At 38.6% G+C, this 22,429-nt stretch overlaps 1 protein-coding gene across 3 annotated transcripts in view; it reads left to right on the forward strand.

Annotated features, from left to right (window-relative positions):
* Window positions 1-22,429, forward strand: part of apc (APC regulator of WNT signaling pathway) — a 60,448-nt gene that overhangs the window by 16,605 nt on the left and 21,414 nt on the right. For 2 of the 3 annotated variants that reach the window (XM_079804979.1, XM_079804981.1), the window contains one exon: window positions 5,600-5,752. In XM_079804979.1, coding sequence (XP_079661105.1) covers window positions 5,618-5,752 — 135 coding nt within the window. In that variant the 5' untranslated portion in view covers window positions 5,600-5,617. Of the gene's footprint in view, window positions 1-4,088; window positions 4,171-5,599; window positions 5,753-22,429 lie in introns of all 3 variants that reach the window. The other variant, XM_079804980.1, reaches the window with a different exon arrangement.

Genomic DNA, 22,429 nt, shown 5'->3' on the forward strand with positions numbered 1-22,429 from the left:
ACCCCACAAGCCATTAATATTCCAAATGCTGAGAATATATAATAATTTCATATTTTGGCAGGAACTGCTGTACATCTCATATAAGCAGTGTTGGGAAAGTTACTTTGGAAATGTAATAGGTTACAGATTACAAGTTACCCTACTTAAAATGTAATGAGTAGTGTAACTATTTCAATTGACTTTATTAAAGTAATGTAACTGATTACATTTGATTTACTTTTTGATTACTTGACTCATTTCCAGTACTGGAACGCATTTTTATCACTCGCCATGGTGGTAACAGATAAAGGGATAGTTCCCCCAAAAATCAAAATTCTGTCATTAATTCCTCACCCTCATGTCGTTCCAAACCCGTAAGACCTTCGTTCATCTTTGGCACAAATTAAGATATTTTTGATGAAATCCGAGAGCTCTCTGACCCCATAGACAGCTATTTAGGCTACATCTACATTAATCTGGATATCTGGTTTTCATTTTAAAACGTTCTCCGTCCACACTAGCATTATCAAGCGTTTTCCAAACGTTTCTTATCCACACTGAAACGTCGGAAACTGCTTAATTCACCTTACTGTGCATGCATTAAACCTCATAAAAGCTCACCGAGATGACAGACAGAACATTATCAAGTTATCGCACAATTCTTCTGGCAGGATCTTTTTATTAAGCAAAATATCTCACCTTTCACGGATGCATCCAGGTCGCAGTCGCACTCACTCACCATTATTTGTTTGGTCTAAAACGCAACTGCTGTCATGCTTTGCCACAGGACAGCAATTGTCAGTACATTTGTGTCCTCTTTGCAGGACTGTGATATGAAGAGTGCGTAAAGTAACATTTTATACATAGCTCTTAACAGGCACAATAGCAGTATAAACATATTGGTACAATATGCGTCACATGACTAAACATGCGTCATTGTTTTCAAATACCTCCATTTTCACAGTCCACACTATAACGTATCCGCTTTGGAGAGTGTTTTCAAAAATGCTACCTTTTCGTTGACCTAAAACGCTGTCTCAGTGTGGACGGAAGGACAAAACGGAGAGTAAAATATATGTTTTCAAACGGAAAAACACTTTCAAGGTCCAGAAAGATATTAAAAACATCATTAAAATAGTCCATGTGTCTACAGTGGTTCAACCTTAATTTTATGAAGTGACGAGAATACTTTTTCTGCACAAAAATAACGAATTTATTCAACAATTTCTGTCTAGCCTGTGTCAGACTCTTAAGCCGGGTGCACACTTTGATTTATAATAGTCCTTCACGACTGTTCCTTGTCAGACTGTACAAAGATGATCCCCACTGTAAGCCATGTCACACTGTAATATCTCAGTTGTCATTAATGTCAGACTGTACGATAGTCAAGGCGAGCTAAAATCAGACGCACGCAAGAAAACTCGTCCGGAGTTTTATATGGTGTCTTACATTTGGCAGGCGCTTTTATCCAAAGCGACTAATAGTGCACTTATTACAGGGACAATCCCCCTGGAGCAACATGGAGTAAAGCGCCTTGCTCAAGGACACACTGGTGGTGGCGATTGCTGGGATCAAACCAGTAACCTTCTGCGTATCAGTTCAGTGGTTTAACCCACTAGACCACAACCCTCCTTTCCTCTCCCACAATATCCTCAATCAATAACGCGTTCATTGATGGAGAGCTGCATTACACGCGGGATTGAAATGGTGGCCACCAAGAAATCTCAAGCGCTCATTTTGGTCATAGTTTGTCTTGAAAAACGAAGATAATTTGACGGTCGTCTTAGGAGATGTCACACTGCAGGATTGTGCGCCAAATCTTCTGACACTGCCAGTAAAAGTTGATCGCAACGGTCATTAATCGGCTGCCGGTGAAGATGTCAAACTAACGTTCAAAGACGTCAGATTTTAGCCTAGGATCAGAGGAATCTTTTAGGATTTGCAAAATTTGTCTCAGATGGCCAAATAGTGGCCAAAATCGCACAATGTGTACCCGGCTTTACAGACTTTTATTTTTGGGTGAACTATCCCTTTAAGGTCTTTGCACACTGAGTACACTGAGTGTTTGGCATCTGGTGGCTCTGAATTGTCAAAACCCCTCTCAAAATGCTTGCTACGGATGTGAAAAACGCTAGCCTGACAAGCCAGAGCCACATCAAGATGTTGGGTCTGGAAACTCACCATTGGCAGGGCTCAATCCGAGGGGCGGGATAAACGGTGAAGCCGAGCTAACGTTAGTTGATAGACTTTCGCCGTATCCGGTAGGCAAAACTTCGAAACACAATCTTTTCTTAAGAATGACTTCAGTCAGTGCCGTTCTTTTCTCAAAGAAAAGCTTAACTCCCAGTCTTCCAGAGTTGCGGCCAAAGCCGATTCAAAAGCCTGCTGTTCGTCAGCTTCTTTGTTTATGAGTAGCACGCAGAACCTCCGCAACTCTGCCGTGACGTGCCATCATTATGTTAAGCCCGCCCACCAACTCTACACACGCTGTGATTGGCCTGACCAGAGTTTGGTTTTTACAGCTCTCAGGTCTACCGAGAGTTGCTAGACTACACTCGCGGCAAAATACATTTTCTGCCGCTAGGGTGCGTCTAGATTTCTAGGCTAGAAAAACACAGAAAATCTAACCCGATCCAAAAAAATGTATGACAGATAAAAGTTTCGGAGGCAGTGTGTAAACGTGATTGACACAACGTGAGGTCGTATTTATTTTTGAATGCACAACTTCAGATGAGAATTTCGGACGCCGTGTGCAAGAACCTTTAGACAGGTTGTAGCCTAAAGGCCTGTTCACACCGTGACGATTTTCGCGTGCGTTTATCGCCGACATTTAAAGCCTCGTGACTAAACAAAGGGCGCCAATGTGAGTGTGCACACCGACGCGCAAAACGGCAGGCGTAAAAGCGTCATTTAAAAAAAAAAACGCCTCGGGTTCGTTTTTCTATTTTGACGCGGCGTGTTTAAAAACTGGCCGACCAATGAGATCCGCGCTTTTGTTCACGTGCCTGGAGCTGCTGAAGTGACCGTAAAACATGACTTGGTGGCGCTCAAGCACAAAACGGTATTGCCGAGCACACATTGATACAACGAAGAAGTAGTAAGTAGACAAAGAAGATGATGAGCTGCTAATAAGCCAGTTAGCAAAGTGTGTGAATGGTTTTGGCCATAGACATAATATATCTGTGGTTTTGGCAAGCACGTAAATACTGTCTCTCTTCTTCTGCGTGACAAGCGAGTGTCAGAAGCACAAAGTGCCACAGCACCACCTTGTGTACCGGGAGCGCATCTACTGAATGTGCACGTTCACTCTGCGCATCGCCAGTGAAAATCGCTTGGGTGTGAACACTCAAAACGCGCCGAAAAACGTCATGGAAAACGCTGGCGATAAGCGTGCGCGATATTCGTCCCGGTGTGTACAGGCCTTTAAGCTTACAGTGCATTGATGTAATTGGCAGATGCTGCAAATTCAAACGAGAGCCAATCAAAAGCATGAGAATAGCATCGCTTTACTAAACAGCCTTTAAATGGCAGGAGACGTCGTGCACATTAAAAGCAGGCAAAGCAACAAATTAATATTATTCAACATATCCTAGCTTTTTACAGAAAATATTCAGATGTAATCGTTAACATTTTCATAAGTAACTGTAATTTAATTACACATGATTAGTTACATTTATTATGTAATAAAATTACGTAACTGCGTTACATGTAACTTTACTCCCCAACACTGCATATAAGTAAGTGATTTTTGTGATTTGAAGTATTAAAATTCAATGTGTATATCTTCATGCAGTGTTTGAATGATTCCTCAAATAATGTGTGTTGGAGAGGTAAACTGGTACTTTACGAAAGTACCATTTTCACCATAAAATTTAGAATGGTATATTTTCAAAATAAAATGCAAAATCTAGATATTTAGTATGCTTGCACACATTTATTGTGTCTTAGAAGTAGTCCAGAGAACAAGCAGGCTGAACAGGGTTTGCTGCTGATCTTTAGCATGTCAGTGGTAATTTAGTGGCGATGTGGTGATAGATTTTTCCACATGGCTGATCAGGCCTTCACTTCAGGACGGAGATAAAAATAGAAACTTTCGCTTTGTCTTTCAGAACTGTTTGCTTGACCGGGCACACTGCACGGGTAAAAAATGGCCCAGAGGCATCGGCTCTGCCTTCCACATACACACGTGAGGCACGTGTGTTATTGTAGTACTTTATGAGTGTCATGACATGGTCATTGACTACATGGCAAACATCAGAGTTCAGAGGATGATGCTCACTCATAATTGACACATGACACTGATGGCCTTTTACAGACCTCACACAAGAGGAAACCCTCTGGGCAACACTTTATACATTTACTAAGCCTCATGTTTATGTGGGCTTTTTATCACTAGATATAATAGTATTGCTGTAGTGTCCACTGTCCAGTGAAGTAATGATACGGTACGTTTGGCATATTTACAGAAAAAAAAAAAAACACATACATACTTGCTCAGAAACAAATGCTATGAAAAATGTAAATATATGTAATATTTATGTATGTATATATACAGCTCTGGAAAAAATTGAGACCACTTAACATTGAGAAATGTTAGATTGGATATGTGTGTATATATATATATATATATATGTATGTGTGTATTATATTTTTGTTATATATTGTTTTTATAGCATTTTTCTGCAAAAAGATCAAATGCAGCAAAGTTAAACTACAATGCTACAATCCATGGATAAAATATATACAGATATATAATAAAGAAGCTATATAAAATAGCTTTTTGAATTACTATATTTTAAACAAAAAATACCAATATAGTTTTTTTGTAGGGGTGTAACAATATATCGTGTCACAATATATCGCAATACAAAAATGCAACAATCTGTTCGTGGATACAATGACAATTTGTATAGTTCACCCAAACAAAATGCAAATAATTTCAAGTTTACAGAGTTTTAGTGTCAGTCAGTACTACATTATATATAGTAGTTTAATGTTGAATATAATGTATAATAATGCAATGGGGGAATATTTGTGGGTCCTGAAAATGCCAAATGTCTTATGTTACAAGTAAAAAGTGGCCTACTACATTATTATATCTCAGTGACGGAGTGCAAGCACATTCGTCTAAAAATAATTCTGTATTTTCAGCTTCAGAATCATGAATATTTTTATTCTGGTGTCACCACTGTCCTGTGCATTGGGTTACCAGCCCGAAGTCCAAGCCTATTCATTTCCAGCACCAATGTAATCCCAAATTTAGCATTTTAATCAAAATTTTTTTATTAACCTTTTACCATATGTCCTTGGAGTATCGCAATAATATCGTATCGTGATATGTATCGAATCGTGACATGAGGGTATCGTTACACCCCTATTTTATTGGGATTCATATTATGTTATATCACCATTCTGCTTATTTCCTTTGATTAGTTATTCTGTCTCTGAGCTTGACTAATAGATTATTATATTGGTTAAATCAATTGATCTGCAGATATTTTGCTCCCTTTGGTCAATAATTTTTTTCAATCAATTGTCAATACATTTTGGCATCAGTCATATTAATCGAGCACCACTCTAAACCACATGTGATTTGTTCCTCCGTTCTTGGGTGTTGTAGGTCAAGAGATAGTCCAAGATGGCTGCAGCATCTTATGATCAGCTGCTGAAGCAAGTGGAGGCATTGAAGATGGAGAACTCCAACCTTAGACAAGAACTCGAGGACAACTCCAACCACCTCAACAAACTGGAGACGGAGGCGTCTAACATGAAGGTACAGTGTCTGTTTATGTCATGCGTCAGCCTAACCGTGTTTTTGAAATCAAAACCAGCTCTATTTACCTACTTAACATGTTTCTTGACTCATAAAACGCTGTAGTGATGTATTTTTGCATTGATTAAGTTTACCAAATCAAGTGTGCTGTTTAAAACAAGTAGTGATTTATAAAACAGAGCCGGGAAAAAGTGTCCATTTATAAGTGCATTGATCATCTGAAGCACATAAGCACTGGAACGGCACTCCTCAAAGTGAAAGTGCAAACATAATTTAAATCACCATATCACATTTAGTTTTAGTAGTATGATTATTCAAAGTGTTTTAGATGGTTTATGCTTATATGTATAGTGCATTAATAGTGGCGGGACATGGCGAGCACCGAGAGAGTGCATGCGTGTCTTGTGTAAGAGATCCAACGAATGCCTACATTGAGAGAAAAATAATGAAAGTTTACAGAGTTTCAGTGACATTACTATATTAAGCGACTATGGTCCAGATTTACTAAACAGGGCATTAAAAAGCACAGATGAGAGTGGAAAGTTCTGCATGTGATCTACTGACGACGTGCAAATTAAAGAACACAGACATTTCCATAATGACCAATGTATTGAATCTACCAGTTAGCATCTGTTTAAGATGTGCTTTTTTTGGCCGGTAAATAATGGCGCAAACATCAGTAAATTGACAAGCTTAATTTAGTAAATCACCTTGCATGATTCATTTAAATGCAATGGTGGAATATTTGTGGGTCCTGATGATAATACAATAATAATAAAAAAGTACAAATAAAAAAAACTCTCTTTAGTTTGGCTTAAAATATCGCGATCAGTATCGTATTGTGAGTTCAGTATTGCGATTTGTATCGAATCGTGACACGAGTGTATCGTTACACCCGTCTTTCAGTCTTTATTGAAAAAACATTTTCCCTGAAAGTTTGCGATTATAAACTGTAAAAGAAGACTAGTGAGTAGATTTAGTTTACCTGTTCTGTGTGATGACGTTTAATGTCCTCGACAACCTCTGTAGTCCCAGTTTTGCCACTTGTTAACCTTTTTCAAGACTATTAAAAGCTTTAAAAAATACAATAGGTATTACTGAGGTTTTTACGTCGTGGACGTTATCATTAAAATGATAGAATATCTTGAGCTTGTGCCAACCACAGACCTTATTTCAGGCATTAACCAAAAACCCATTGACTAAAGGATGTTGAAACCGGAAGTGCTAAATGCTAATTTGCAGTCTGGGTTTTGGCCTACAAAAATACGTCATCTATTGCGTGAAATATATTGGTGCACGTTTCATTGTGATGCTAGCCTAGAAATCTGGACGCACCCTAGCGGCAGCAACTCTCGTCTAGCAACTCTCCGTTGGCTTGCGAGCTTGAAGAAACAAACTCTAATCAGGCCAATCACATCGTTTATAGAGTCGGTGGGCGGGCTTAACATAACGACGGCAGAGTTGCAGCGGTTCTGCATGAATTCCCTGCTCCTTCCCTGCTAACAAAGAACGGCACTGAAGTCATTCTTAAAAAAGGAAGATGTGTTCAGAGTTTTGCCGACCGGATACTAGCTCCGCTGGTGGGAAAACGCATGGGACTCAGCCACAACCCGCTTGGGATTGTTGCACTCTGGTTGGTTGTAGCGCTATCCTATTGCGTGCAGAGGGAATTTGAAAGACATCCGTTTATCCCGCCCCTCGGATTGAGCCCTGCCCAATGGTGTGTTCCCAGACCCAACATCTTGATGTGGGTCTGGCTTGTCAGGCTGTTGTGATGCAGTAACTAGCAGTGAAAAATGGTATACTTCAACATTTAACAGTTTGTTAAAACCTGCAAGATTTTGAAGAAAGAGTGCTAGTAAACTAGAAAAGGAACAACTAGACTTCTGGACATTTTTCTCTCCTACCTTTTTGTCAATTTCAGTTCAACCTCAAAGGGTTTGTACTTAAACGCCTCAGTGACTCATTTTGTCATCCAAATGCTGTATGGTTGGGCTTGCTTTTAATGTTGCAGACTTTCAAGACTTAAAATGTCATCCTCCGCCACTGATTTCCCACTAAGTACCCTTTCTTCTTGCAGCTTCTGACACCAAAGGCAGTATTCTCAGGCACTTCTTTGAGTCGAGCTTTTGAAGTGGAAGCGGCAGCCTGTTAGGTGGGCATTAAGAAATTGGATGTGACCTGGCAGTCTCTCGGGAAGGAAAAGAAAAAGGAGAGAGGGTTTTTGAAAGAACTTTAGGCCTAAAATGAATGTGGTGAGACATTAAAAGTTGGCTAATGTGCAAGTTTTAGAGCAAGCCTGTCAACCCGGATTGTCTGTAAAATTTAAAGACAAGGTTCAAACGAGTTCATGATAAAGATATGTGCGGATACATCGTGCTGAATTGTAGATCAGCTCGGAAACGGGTCGCTGTCATGCCTTGTACTGTTTTACACGTGTGAAAGTCTCTTGAAGGGAATTTATGTTCCTCTGAAGACACGAGATTGGTGTTGCTAAGGGAGAATCTTTGAAGCGGAAGCAGATTGTCTCTCCGCATGTTCATACGTTGCAGAGTCTTCAAGGGGGAAGAGACATCTTTTTTGGTTGGTTCAGGGAAAATCATTGGGAAAAGCAGCAGTAATGGTTTGCCATATATTAGCCATTATGCTTTGGTAAACTTCTCTCATTATTATTCAAGACACTCATATCCAGCATTAAAAAGTTCATTTTACATCCTTTATTAGGGCCATATGAAAATAATTTTTTTTTCCCCAAATTCCATTTTATTTTTATTTTCCAAATTCCGTTTTTCTTCGAGAAATTCTGTGTTGTGAATTTACAATTTTCTGGCAATCAAATGAAGGCATAAAACATAAATTTTATCTTTTAATCATATGAAATTAATAGGGCTGTCAAAAGATTAATCGCGATTGATCGCATCCAAAATAAAAGTTTGTGTTTACATAATATATGTGTGTGTACTCTGTTAATTATTATTTATATATAAATACACACACATTCACGTATATATTTAAAGGTCCCATGGCATGACATTTTCATTTTATGAGGTTTTTCAACATTAAAATGAGTTCCCCTAGCCTGAATATTGTCCCCAAGTGGATAGAAATGTTGATCGGTGTAAACCCGAGTTCTGTCTGTCTTTCTCTGCCTTTGAGAAAATGACAGCCCAGACGAGCCAATCCTGAAGTCTCCTGGTTTGACGTCCAAGCAGGAACGGTTTCCTCCCTTTCCTCCGCCCAGAGAATCTGGCACGCCCATGCAAACGCTCGAGAGATCATGGGTTGTGAACGAGTGAACGCTGGCAGTTTCTCAGTGTTTGGATGTACAAATGAAAACAGAAGTCTTTTTTCAGTTCCTTCTGATCTGTGATCAGTGATTTCTGATGTGTAGCTAATTATTTATTATTCGTGCACACGCTGCCGCTTCTCTCTCTCCAGACAGAACGGTGTTTTCTATCTTGTGAGTCAGTGTTTTTGTACGTCCTCGTCGCGTCTATCGGTTCTAAAATGTGCATACAGTCATGAGTTTCTGCTCAACATCGGCAGAGTCAGATCTTTAGAGATAAACCTCACACACGCCGAAGCTCGGGCTGCACTGGCCGGTGGCCTTCAACATCCCCGACCCCCAGTACTGCATCTGGCCCACAGTGGAGGCGCCTTACGCGGCGCGAGATTAAGCAGACGGGGGTAAGCGTGAGCATATCCGGGCTAGTCAGCCTAGCCCCACAATAAACTGGATTACATTCGATTACTGCTGTTGTGTCTTTGTTTGCGCTGTGTACTCAACGCGCGTCACTGATGCTTTTATTTTATTTTAAAAATAATGCTATTATCAACACTTACTTTTAACTCGTTCATCTCGACAGCTGTAATGGTACTTTGCATGTGTTACAAAGTTGGTAATAATGATGAAGACGGACTCGGTGTGACTGGGACTCGTGTTTATTCAGAACTCTCAAATACAAACACAATAAACTCGCGCTGACTGACAGCGCTCTCACAACTCAGTAGTTACTATAAATAATTTTGTTAGCAATCGCTCCGTCTCCGTGATGTCCGGTTCGCGAACGATCTTTCTTTTGAACCAGTTCTTTTTAGTGAACCGAATCAGTTCACCAAATCGGACTGAATCGTTCTAAACAGTTCGCGTCTCCAGTCAGCGCTGATCCATAATTTACTAAAGTTACTATCTTTCTGACATGAGTGACAGTCCCTCCGACTAGAAATAGACTAATAACCTGAAGTATATGCTGTAACTACAACAGTTCAGACATGCTGAGAACTGATGTGAAGTGAACTCAGGTCCATCCGTCTCTCTGGCAGCAGCTCGTGCCTGCTCCTGCCTCGTAGACCTCGTTAAACCACGCCCCCTCCGCTCATTTAAAATGCAAAGATGTCAGCCAATCACAACAGTGGGCATTTTTACTGAAGTCTCACAGCAGACACGCCTCTTGAAGCAGGGCATTCAGCCACAGGGCAAACAGCAGTATATAAAAAATGCCTTTTATTTCTAAATTATGACATTTTATGATGTAAAAGTCATACTAACAATATAAGTACACCTCAGGAAACATTATAAAATAATAGAAAAATGCCATGCCATGGGACCTTTAAGAAATATTTGCATGTATATACTGTATATACATTTATATAATATATAAATATTATAAAATATTTTTTTTTCTTAAATATATACATGCTTGTGTGTGTATTTATATATAAATAATAATTAACAGAGTACACACACATATATTATGTAAACACAAACTTTTATTTTGGATGCGATTAATCTTTTGACAGCCCTAGAAATTAAACAAACTTTTTTTTCAAGTCACAATTTCAAGTTAAACCAAACTTTTATTATGACAGGTTGCCGTGAAGACCTTTTTGAGTTTCTGTGTTTATGATATGACAATAATTTTTCTCAAATTAAACGGTAAAATGCTGATGAAGTGACTCAGAGTGGCTCTGGAGGTGAAGTTCATGCATTCATGTCCTTGTGAGGGGACAGAGGCCCCAGTAAATTAAATGTTTTTATTACTAGATCCCGCGATTCTGTCTGCATTTTCCACATAGCAGAAATCATAGGGCCCTACTTAAAGGATTAGTTCACTTCAAAATGAAAATTTCCTGATAATTTACTCACCCCCATCTCATCCAAGATGTTCATGTCTTTCTTTCTTCAGTGGAAAAGACTTCTGCTACGTCTAGCGTGACCTTTCTGACATGAACGCGTGACCTTTCTGACATGAACGCGCAATCCGTGGCGAGCCGCAGAGCAGCTCAAGATGAGCAATTTAGGTTAAAAAGTATATAAATGTTATTTTATTCTTAAATGACTGATGGTTTGCCTAGATACGACCCTATTCCTCTGGGATTGTGCAGAGCCTCTGAAGCCCTTCCTTTGAAACTGCATTGATTTGGACCTTCAACAATTCGCTTGCCATTGAAGTCCATTATATGGAGAAAAATACTGGAATGTTTTCTTCAAAACTTCATGTCTTTTTTTTTTCTTCAATCGAAAAGAAATGAACATCTTGGATGAGATGGGGGTTGAGTAAAATATCAGGAAATTTTCATTTTAAAGTGAACTAATCCTTTAATGTGCCGTATTTCCTCCAAGAAAATGTGGGGCAAGACTGTATATTGTTACCATTTAAAAAATATAATATTTTGCCCAAACTTTTATTTAAAGCTAATCATTTCATTAACAATTAAATTGTGTTAATTGGCTGTAATAGTAACTGCAGCCTAAAATCAAGGCTATTTGCCTATAGACTTGGTGACATCAGCTTATTTAATTCATTCACAGCCTTTCTAGTTTTCAATTTGTTTGATTGACAGATGCTTTTCCAAAGCAATGGCACAAAACACAACATTAGAGATCTTTTACGTTTTTATGAGAAACGTACATGTATTTTCGGTCCATGTTGAAATCAGCTGAAAATTCAAGTTATTTCACAAGTTATATTTCAAGTTAGACAAGTTAGTTCACAAGAAATATTGTGAAAATATATAACATTCCTGGTCTCACTGTGTACAATTCGTCAGTGCACATTATTCAGAAGTAAATAGGATACATTTTTATTTTTTTCACTACAAGTAAAAGCTTAAATCACAATAAAGTATTGCTAATGTTTATGTTGTTGGATAAAACATGAAAATATCAACCACAGACCTTATTTCAAGCATTTGACCAAAAACCCATTCAAAAAAACCTTTGAATTCAGGACAATGAAACTGGAAGTGCTATGAATTTGTTACTGTGTTTTGGCCTACAAAATTCGTTATACTCGCAACTCTCTATTGTGCAAAATGTACTTATATTGTGCATATTTTTCCGGAGAACTAGCAGGGATTTTATATATTTTCAGTTCATCATAAAAACGAACGTGTTTTTTTTTTTTTTTTTGTGCACTGATGAATTGCACACAGTAAAACCTGGAATGTGAGTTAAGTACATAGGATCCATTTTGGTTTCATGTCGACTTCAGATGTTGCTTTTTTCATGCATTTACATGCTCTCCAGATGTCCTTGTCATCACCACTCCAAATGCCAGAGGGATTGTCTAAACTCTCGCTGTCCATATTTCTCAAGGAAGTTGTCATCCATTTGCATCTAAAAAAGAGCGAAATCATATTTGCCAGTGTCGAGACTCAGGAAGTGAAGTCCCTGTTGATGTTTGGCTTATGTAAGAGGTTTTGGACTTAACCTCTTTCATTAGGATGATCTGATTTTAGGCACATTCTGGCCGCCCTGATGCCAGCGGTTATGTCATCCCTGAATGTAATCATAGTGTTTAAAGCATTTATTGAGAAACTGGGTTTGTCTAGTGTGTTTTTAACTGTGACAGATTCTGCGGAGGCCAGAAGTGCATCTCTCCCGAGTCCCTCATCCCGCCTTCCAGCTTTGGGTTGCGGCTATTTCTAGGACTGCAACAGCTAATTGATCAAATCTCTAATGATAATAATCAAAAAACGATTTCATTATCGATTTGTCGGCTCTTTGCACTGTGCATGGCGATCCTCCATGAGTGATGCTATTTTAAAGAACCACGTAGCATTTTCACACTGTTTTTAGTGATTTGGGATATTTATGATAAAAACAATACAATAAACACAATATAGATCTAAATTCAAGAGATCATTTATACCATTGTTATATTTGCCATATTGGCCAGCTCTAAAACCACCCTGTGGCTAAAGCTTTATAGACTTCACAGCAGTATGACTTTCTGTTAAGCTGCTTTGAAACGATATGTAATGTGAAAAGTGTTATACAAATATAATTTTTTAGCTATGTAAACTTCATGTTTGTTTGCACCCACATAGGATAAATATAGAGATGAGTTTGCATAATTGCTCAAACAGTAGAGCGTATCGATTCCCAGGGAATGCATGAATTGAAAAAAATGTATAGCTTATTATTGACTGCCATCGTTTTTTTTTTTTTTTTAAAGTTGCCAGAAATGGCTTGCATTTTTGATCATTTTCACAAAATTCTCATGGCCCCCGGTATATTTTATATCTGAACATGCAATATATCAAAATAAAGAACAGACAACAAGACTTTTAAACAACAAAACAATACAAAAAGTAATGTATTCTTTTTTGTATCAACACTTGACGTTCCATTAAAAAAAGCAACATTTTGAATAAAAAGCTGAGTAAATCATGTTTTTGTCAAAGACTGCGTTCGAATCTCATTCAGAATGATCATCAAACACAGATGGAGTAGATGGAGTCCATCAACACCCCCAAAGCTTCACAGTCCTGCAGCTCGTCCTGGGTCGACATTTCATTCAGTAATGTTAGGCAGTTTTGATGTATATGCTGTTTAATGTTTATGATCGCGTTATCTTACATGTGCATAAGCAATGCTTCTAACGCTTGTTATATATATAATGTGTGTGTGTAACTATAATGTTCCGTGATTTGATGTGACTGTATGTCACATTGTTCAGTATATTGGGATGGAGGCAAATGATAGAATGTGTAGAAAAACAATTAATTAAATGCATTAATTAATTAAATTTCATATATATATATATATATATATATATATATATATATATATATATATATATATATATATATATATATATATATATATATATATATATATATATATATATATATATATATATATAAGGAACATTCAATATACTGAATATTTATATATATATATATATATATATGTATATATGAATCACAGAAAATATTCAGTATATTGAATGTTCCTTATATCATTCATTGCTGCCCTCTGCCGATGAACCCCCCCCCCCCCCCCCCCCCCCCTCATTTTTGTCAAATGCTATGAGAAATGCAGTATTTTTGACAGGATTTGTGTTAAGTGTCCTTCTTATCATGACGTTTAAACCTGCAACACTAAACCGCTGCCTCTCCATCTTCCTCCGTCCAAGGTAACTGTGGTTTAGTGTCGCAGTGGCACAGAAATGTTCTCATTCATCAGAAATGCCCTGGCGGTGTCACTGAAGGAAAAACACTTTCGTTTTTATTCACAAGTGCTATGCACTCCTCTTTTTTTCCAGCATCATAACCATTTTCCTATTTTGCATGGAAGTGTTCAGAGGCCCCTTCCGTTTCCCAGCCTGTGAGATTCTTTCAGCTTAATTTAGAGAATCTCCCTTCCTGTCTTTGTTCGTCGGATGAATGCAGCTCCGCTTCATCCTGAAGTCATTTCCCTTCCCCTCCAGCCAGCGGAAACAAACATCTGCAGGCAGAAAATAAACAGCATGCATGTATCCGCGTCTGGGCTTCCCCTCCGTGCTCCCAAATCCAACTACCAGAGCGGCATTTTAATTGCGTTTAGCCTAGGGGTGCACCGATCCGACTTTTTCAGTCCCGATACCGATACCGATGCCTGGGCTTTGTGTATCTGTCGATACCCGATACCGATCCGATATATTGTTGAATTAATAATAAACTGTATATCTTCCACCTTATACCTTCCTTGAAGAGACTAAAGGCACCAGACTTTACTAACTAAACATAACTAAGACAAAATAACAGATGTATGTAAGGTGTTGAATTCTTATTTATTTAAAAACAATTGTGCATTCAAATCTAAAATAGAATGTAATCTAACTTCTTTAAATAAATAAAATGTAGCAGTGGAAACAAAAAACAGTGTATTGGTCAAACATACAATAGTAATCTGACAGTTACCAAACATTTTTTACACTACAGATAATTGTTTTGGTATATAATCATATCAATATTAAAAAGTAGCATTACAAATTAACAAATAGTCTAATTTTCTACCATATGCAATTTAATAAAAATTTTCAGCTAGCTAATAACAACTTTGTTCTGGTTTCACCTCACTCCAGATTAAATTATTGTAGGCTAGGCCTATTTATTTTACTACACATTGTCAACAGAAATAAGATGAAATACTGTTGATAATTAAAAATAATTCTTACTACCCACTCTTGCTAAAATGGGTAAGCACACTTGTGTTCTCATTTCAGTTGCGTTCTGAGTAAATTAATAAACTGAGTTCATGAGTTCAGTGTTGGACAGATCAGTTGTTCTGGCCAGTCGTTAAAATGATTCGGTTCAAAGGAGTCATTAGGTCACGAATCGGACATTAGCAGACGCGTTGTGTGCGAATCCCGTCTGTTAGAACATCGCGAAAGATGTCAACACAGAGAAAACACTTCATAACTGGATATAATTTGTCTCCCGCTTATTGAAAGTATGCTTTATGTCAGCTGGTCAGAGAAGAGTCAATGTTTTTTGAGCGCAATTCACACCCAGTGATAATTCAAGGACAAAATTGTCCGAATGTGTCACGTGCAACATGGTTTCGGTCTTCCGAGCTTTTGATTTGGATTAATATGTGAAATATGAGAGCGAACACTGATTATTTTGAAGACCCAGAGAGCGCGCGCGGGGGAGGAGCTCTCAGATCGGTCTCTCTGTCACGCAGTCACAAGCGCAGCATCTGTTCTACATCACTCGTAAATCACAATAACTCATCAAATTAGGCTTTGGCCGTCAAAAAAATGTCAATGCAGGAAAGACCCTGACTTTGCAGTAATACCCTCGAAACAGCGACGAACTAGTTGGCGTGGCAAGCGTGAAATATCTCCTCCACACAGCCGAATCTCTGGCTCGCTCCCTTCTAGCATGCGACACACGTGAAGCTGACGAATGACGTAGGTTCTGCTGCGACGGAAAAAAACACCTGGATCGGCTTGTGGATCTGTTAATTTTTCCGATCCCCGATCCAGCTATTTTGTCAGTATCGCGGCCGATATCCGATCCTAATATCGGATCGGTGCACCCCTAGTTTAGCCGTTAATCAACATGTGGGAACGATACAAGATTTAGTGGCATTTCAAAGGGGGGAAAACATGTTTCTGATTTTGTGGTTGATTAACTTGCCATACCTGGTTAGGAGATGTAAATATTAGGTCAAGAAATCACAGATTTTTGCTTTTTTTTTAATTCAATTTTGTGTTAATCAAATAATGATCAAATAATGATCTAGGTAGAGTGTAATTATGCTTGAAGCCCTGCGGTTTTCTGTCAAAATAAAAGTTTGATGGTTTAACGTTTGAAAAATGAAGTTCAGTATAGTAATATTTTAATATGAAAATATTACTATTGTAATTTTACAGTTGTAAAAGTAAAATAAAATATATTTTTTTATTTTACATTAAAATATTACGGTAATAAGATTGCTATATTTTTAATATTTTTATTTAGTAATAATAATGATTATCGCATTTAAGATCTTTAATTAATCTTTATTAAATTTAATATTACAGCATGGTGCCAGTGGTTCACATGAGTCACTGAAGGTGTGAAGGTCGTTTTGTTTCATAGTCATTTCTCTTCATAATGGTCCTGAATTATTACTCAAATCTTCCATGATTTTGTCACATTGATGTTTGAGGTTTTCTATGCGGCGTGCCGTATAAATAAATTCACTTTCTCTATGGTATGAGCTCAGCAAATAATGCTTCTCTATTCCTACATTAATGACTCAGAATGCTGTAATCTTTTAATGAAACATCTCTGATGGATTTACTGGACGTGGTTTGCACCTTGCCCAGAAAAGTGCTGCGTAAGCGTTGCAAAGGAAAATCTGTTTAGGCATTGCCTCTTCTGTCCAGAACTTGTTTTCATCTTAATCTAAAGTATTAGATCTATTTAGGTCTAGATGTTGTGTTTGTGTTTGTATAATGTTCTCCAACTTTATTTTAAGGTTAGTTCTTAGTTGTGATACACCAACATTTTGGCAACTGGAAATATTTCGTTTTAAAGGGCATTACGAAATCATTGATCGAAATGGTGAATTTTAATAAGCGCTTCTCTGATTGTGCGTTTTGACTGTCAGTGGGTTATGCTGGTCCTCACACCAGGACCTTCAGCATGCACTGGGACGGTTTGCAGCCGAGTGTGAAGGGGCTGGGATGAGGATCAGCACCTCCAAATCCGAGGCCATGGTCCTCAGTCGGAAAAGGGTGGTTTGCCCTCTTCAGGTTGGTGGAGAGTTCCTGCCTCAAGTGGAGGAGTTCAAGTATCTAGGGGTCTTGTTCACGAGTGAGGGGAGGATGGAACGGGAGATTGACAGACGGATCGGTGCAGCTTCTGCAGTAATGCGGTCGATGTACCGGTCTGTTGTGGTGAAGAAAGAGCTAAGCCGTAAGGCGAAGCTCTCGATTTACCGGTCAATCTACGTTCCTACTCTCACCTATGGTCATGAGCTTTGGGTCATGACCGAAAGGACAAGATCCCGGATACTGGCGGCCGAAATGAGCTTTCTCCGCAGGGTGGCTGGGCGCTCCCTTAGAGATAGGGTGAGAAGCTCAGTCACTCGGGAGGAACTCGGAGTAGAGCCGCTGCTCCTCCACGTCGAGAGGGGTCAGCTGAGGTGGCTCGGGCATCTGTTCCGGATGCCTCCTGAGCGCCTTCCCGGGAAGGTGTTTCGGGCATGTCCAACCGGGAGGAGGCCCCGGGGAAGACCTAGGACACGCTGGAGGGACAATGTCTTCCGGCTGGCCTGGGAACGCCTCGGTGTCCCCCCGGAAGAGCTAGAGGAAGTGTCTAGGGAGAGGGAAGTCTGGGCATCTCTGCTTAGACTGCTGCCCCCGCGACCCGGCCCTGGATAAAGCGGAAGAAGATGGATGGATGGGTTAAGCTGCAACAAGTAAACATGTCAGCTGTGTGGACACTAGCGCTGGGTTGACTATCATTTTTTCGATTTTAAATGATCTTCTTTTTGATGAACCAAGAAGTTTTAGTCCTATGCCCTTTTCAGCACATTCAGAAACAAAACTCCAACTAAACATTATTTGTAGCATGCCTGCCATTCAATGTTCACAATTGAATATGATATGAAACGAAGTCTCCGCTTATGAATTCTGTCAATTTTATCACAAAATTCAAACAATAAATGTGGTTTTGGCACATGGTTTTGTACATATACAAACCACTCAGTTAGCTGATAATGTATTAGAGGCGGAAACAATAAACTCATTGTAATAATTACAAGTTTTGAACATAATGATTACAATATATATCAAATTTAGCATTGGTGCATGTTGAATTCGGAGTTGGCGTCATCTGAAATCCTCGCAGGAGTTGGCATCATCTCTTCACAGGTGTTGGGTCATCTGAAGTCTTTGTAAGAGGCTGGATACAAACTGGAGCTGATGTACTCACTAGTTACCTCGGAATTAGTCTTGCGTAGTCAGACCTTCAGACTGACGGCAGAAGGTCTGGACACTTTCTCAGCTTTCATTGGTCAAGGACCGCCCAAGAGGACGTTTGACTGACATGTCACGCAACTAGTCACAGTTCGTAATATAGCGTTTACTCGATCCTGATAAGCGCTCATTGACACAGTTGTAAACACGACGGTGTTCTTCTTCCACGAGGGAGTTTGGAGTCACAGCATTTGTTTCCAGGCGGACCGTTAAAGAACGCAACACACGTGTCTTGCGGACATCCTGTAGAATTTAACCAATCACATAACGACTTCGAAACTCCTGAAGTGTTTCAAGATAAGTGTGCCATATGCATCAGACGTTCAGCCAGCGGTCCATGGGCGTGACGTCTGAGGCTGAGACTACCTCGGGATGGGCGTCCCAAGATAAAAGAGCAAAGCTAATGAAAAATAATTAGCCTAGCTGCTGTACATAACATTAAGCAAAGATAACCATGTGCAGTTGATCTGATATGACTGGAGTACAAGGTTATGAGATGCATTAATGGAATGTTAAAGACATGTGTTTTTAATCTAGTTTTAAACTGGGAGAGTGAATCTGAGCCCCGAACGTCATCAGGAAGGCTATTCCAGAGTTTAGGAGCCAAATGCAAAAACACTCTCCCTCCTTTAGTGGAATTAGATATCCTAGGTTCAACCAAAAGCCTAGAGTTTTGTGACCTTAGAGCGTGATGGATAGTAGGGCGCTAGAAGATCAGTTAAATACACAGAAGCTGAACCGTTTAGGGCCCTATAGGTCAGTAGCAATACTTTGTAATCGATACAGAACTAAATAGGTAACCAGTGTAGAGATGATAAAATTGGTGTTATATGATCATATTTTCTTGACCTGGTAAGAACTCTAGCAGCTGCATTTTTGACTAATTGTAACTTGTTTATTTATCTAGTAATCTAGTCAAGAGGTCATGAATGCATGAACTAACATGTTAGTATGTTCCTTAGCTTAGCGACGTTTCTGAGGTGGCAGAAGAATGAAGAATGAAATCATTTTTGAAAGACATGTTGCTGTCAAATGTAACACCCAGGTCTTTAACTGTAGAGGATGAAGTAACAGTACATCCTTTAAAACGATAACAAAACTAGACACCTGTCTAGTTTTGTTTCCTCTTTTGTTGTATTCAGACTAGGGTTGCTACGATAGTCGGTGTTGCCGGTGTTACCGGTGTCCAGACTCAACACCGGTTTCATCACTTGCCCACCGTGGCACCGCCCACCGTCTTTTTGATTTTTTTTATAGTAATAAAATAATTTCGTTCAGTTAGAGAACAGACAATACAAATAAAAACTGAACGTATCTGCTTAATAAAGCAGGATCCGACCGTGAGTCTCGGCAGCGGCAGGAGCCATTCATCAGATTTAAGAGTGAGGAGCTGACTAAGATGTTACCCAAATCTTACCCTGGAGGTCCAATGCGCTGCAGAGTTTAGCTCCAACCCTAATCAAACTCACCTACCTGTAGTTTTCTATTGAACCTGAAGACATTGATTAGCATGTTCAGGTGTGTTTGATTAGGGTTGGAGCTAAACTCTGCAGCGCATTGGACCTCCAGGGTAAGATTTGAGGAACCCTGGACTACAGCTTTAACATGTTGTCTTTATTTCATAAAAAAAGTGTTCATGAAAGCAAGTTTTTATTACAGCCACCGTTTGTTTATGTTTCAACAACAAATCAATATATCATTAAAAATGTGTTATAAAAATGAGCAATTTACAGGTGCACTATGTAACTTTTCCATCTGCTAGAGGTCGCCTGTTCAAAGTAAAGGCGTAGTTTGATGACGGCAAGTTTGAGCACAGAATCTTGGGACATGTGGTCTTCACCTCACTGCCGGTGGAAAAATCGGGATAGGACTCAAAAATCATGTTCATGGATGCGATTATTAACGTTACTGTAGTATGAAGTAGAGCAGGACGAGTGTTGAGCTGAGCAAGGCTGCTGGAGCGATTTGTTAATAAGATGAACACAACACGCGCCTCGCGAGCAGCGGGACTTTTATTATGCCACAGTCGCTGGCGCCACTTCTGCTTTTCGGGTCATGAGTATGAGGTAACGCAGCTCTGTTTATCATATTAGATACATCTGAGTGTGTTGAAAATGATGTTGTGACGTTACTCTGTGCGTCCTCTCGGCGGCTGCTATGACACTTGTTCACACTGCAGTGAGAGTAAAGCGTTTCTGCAAAATAAAACCGGAAACCGAGGGGAACGCAGATATGACGCCATCGACTGGCGACTTCCTCACACGTCCCGGTTCCTTGGTTAAAAGAGCAATTTTCTCACGATTTACAAATAGTTGGAAACATTTGGGATATTGTAAGTACTCAACTGAGCAAAATATATAACACTGGCCTAGTGGTTTTTGGATATTTTACTGCAAAAAAATGTACATAGTGCACCTTTAAATTTGTATATACAACACGCATGTTGATTAGTAAATAGTTGATTAATTAATTGATTAAACCAAGACTTTACTTTTGGTTTCAATGTTTTGGCAAAAAAAAAAATTGTGCATCACTAGTTCTTCATATTGGTTTCTTCATACATCTCAAAGATCAGGCTATGTTAATGAGAAGTTTACTGAATTCAGATAATTCATTTACTGACGTCATGTTCTTGGCGCAGTCTTTTTTAGAAGAGTAGCCTTGTTTGTCGTCAGTCGCCATGCTTGTTTTTTCCTTAGTGCATGCCATGTGTGTCATGTGATGTTTTCTTTCCACATTTCAAGGACGTTCTACCTTTATCACTGGGAAAGTAAAGAGGCCTGCCATCCGCCCACACGAACCCAGTCCCCTCCTCTCACACTCAAACAATAACTCCCACCGCTGGCCCACGGGTCTCGTCTGACTCCAGGTCAGATGAAAAGCATGCTAGATAGGAATCAGATATGCGAGTATTTCAGGCTCCCTGCAGATGGCTGCCTAGGAGCATTGATTTCCATTACTGGGAGGATAGGATGACATTTTTAAAAGTGTTGTGTGCTCGCAGCTTCGCACATGAGTGGGTGTTTGACTCTAATATTGTACCAAGGGCATCTGCATCGCTGTAACCTGATTCCTTCGGACGTTGACTCTGGGAAGAGAAAAACGAGGACTTCCATTATAGCCTCAGAGACGCATTAGGAAATTGAAGTCCATTCGAATGTGGATTTGGCTGTTGAAAATGTTATTAAAGCTGTAATCTACTCTCATAATGGTTATTTTAGGATTTCGGCAAATCACTTTTGTAATACTAGCAGTAGACCTTAAAAAAATAGAACTCTCAATTTGTTCAGATAGCATCATGTTTTATAATATTAGTCAAGCATCTAGCACTCTCACTATTGTTTATAGTCAGTGTTAATGATTTGAACATAGTTGATCAGTAATATTAAGCGTTATTTTGTAATATTTTATTTGATTGTTTTGTATTATATAAGTATTGTTTATTAATTATATATTTTATTTATTTTTAATTTAATAATTGTTTTGTTTCCTTTTTATTTTTGTATGTATATAATAATTATATTTTATTTTTATATTATATGTTTATTATATATTTTTAATTTTATATAATTATATTTAATTTTATATATTTTCATTAAATTTTAATTTTATATAATAATTTGTTATATTATTTTTATGTATTTTAATTGTATAATAATTATATTTAATTTTATATATTTATTAATTTTTAATTGTATATAATTATATTTTATATTATATTATGTTACATTTCATTATATTTTATATATTGAAATTGTTATATTTTAATGAAGATTATTTTTGAACGATATGGTGAACAATCTCACACAATAAGACCAGAGACGTTTCTCAAGAACATGGAGGCCATGTTGTCTTTAACAAGCGAGAGAGTAATGATGCTGTCATGCTGTCGTCTCATCTCTGATTCACAGTGCAGTAAAGAGGTCTGTAATCA

The sequence above is a fragment of the Gobio gobio genome (genome assembly GCF_949357685.1).
Source record: "Gobio gobio genome assembly, chromosome: 22".
NCBI lineage: Eukaryota > Metazoa > Chordata > Actinopteri > Cypriniformes > Gobionidae > Gobio > Gobio gobio.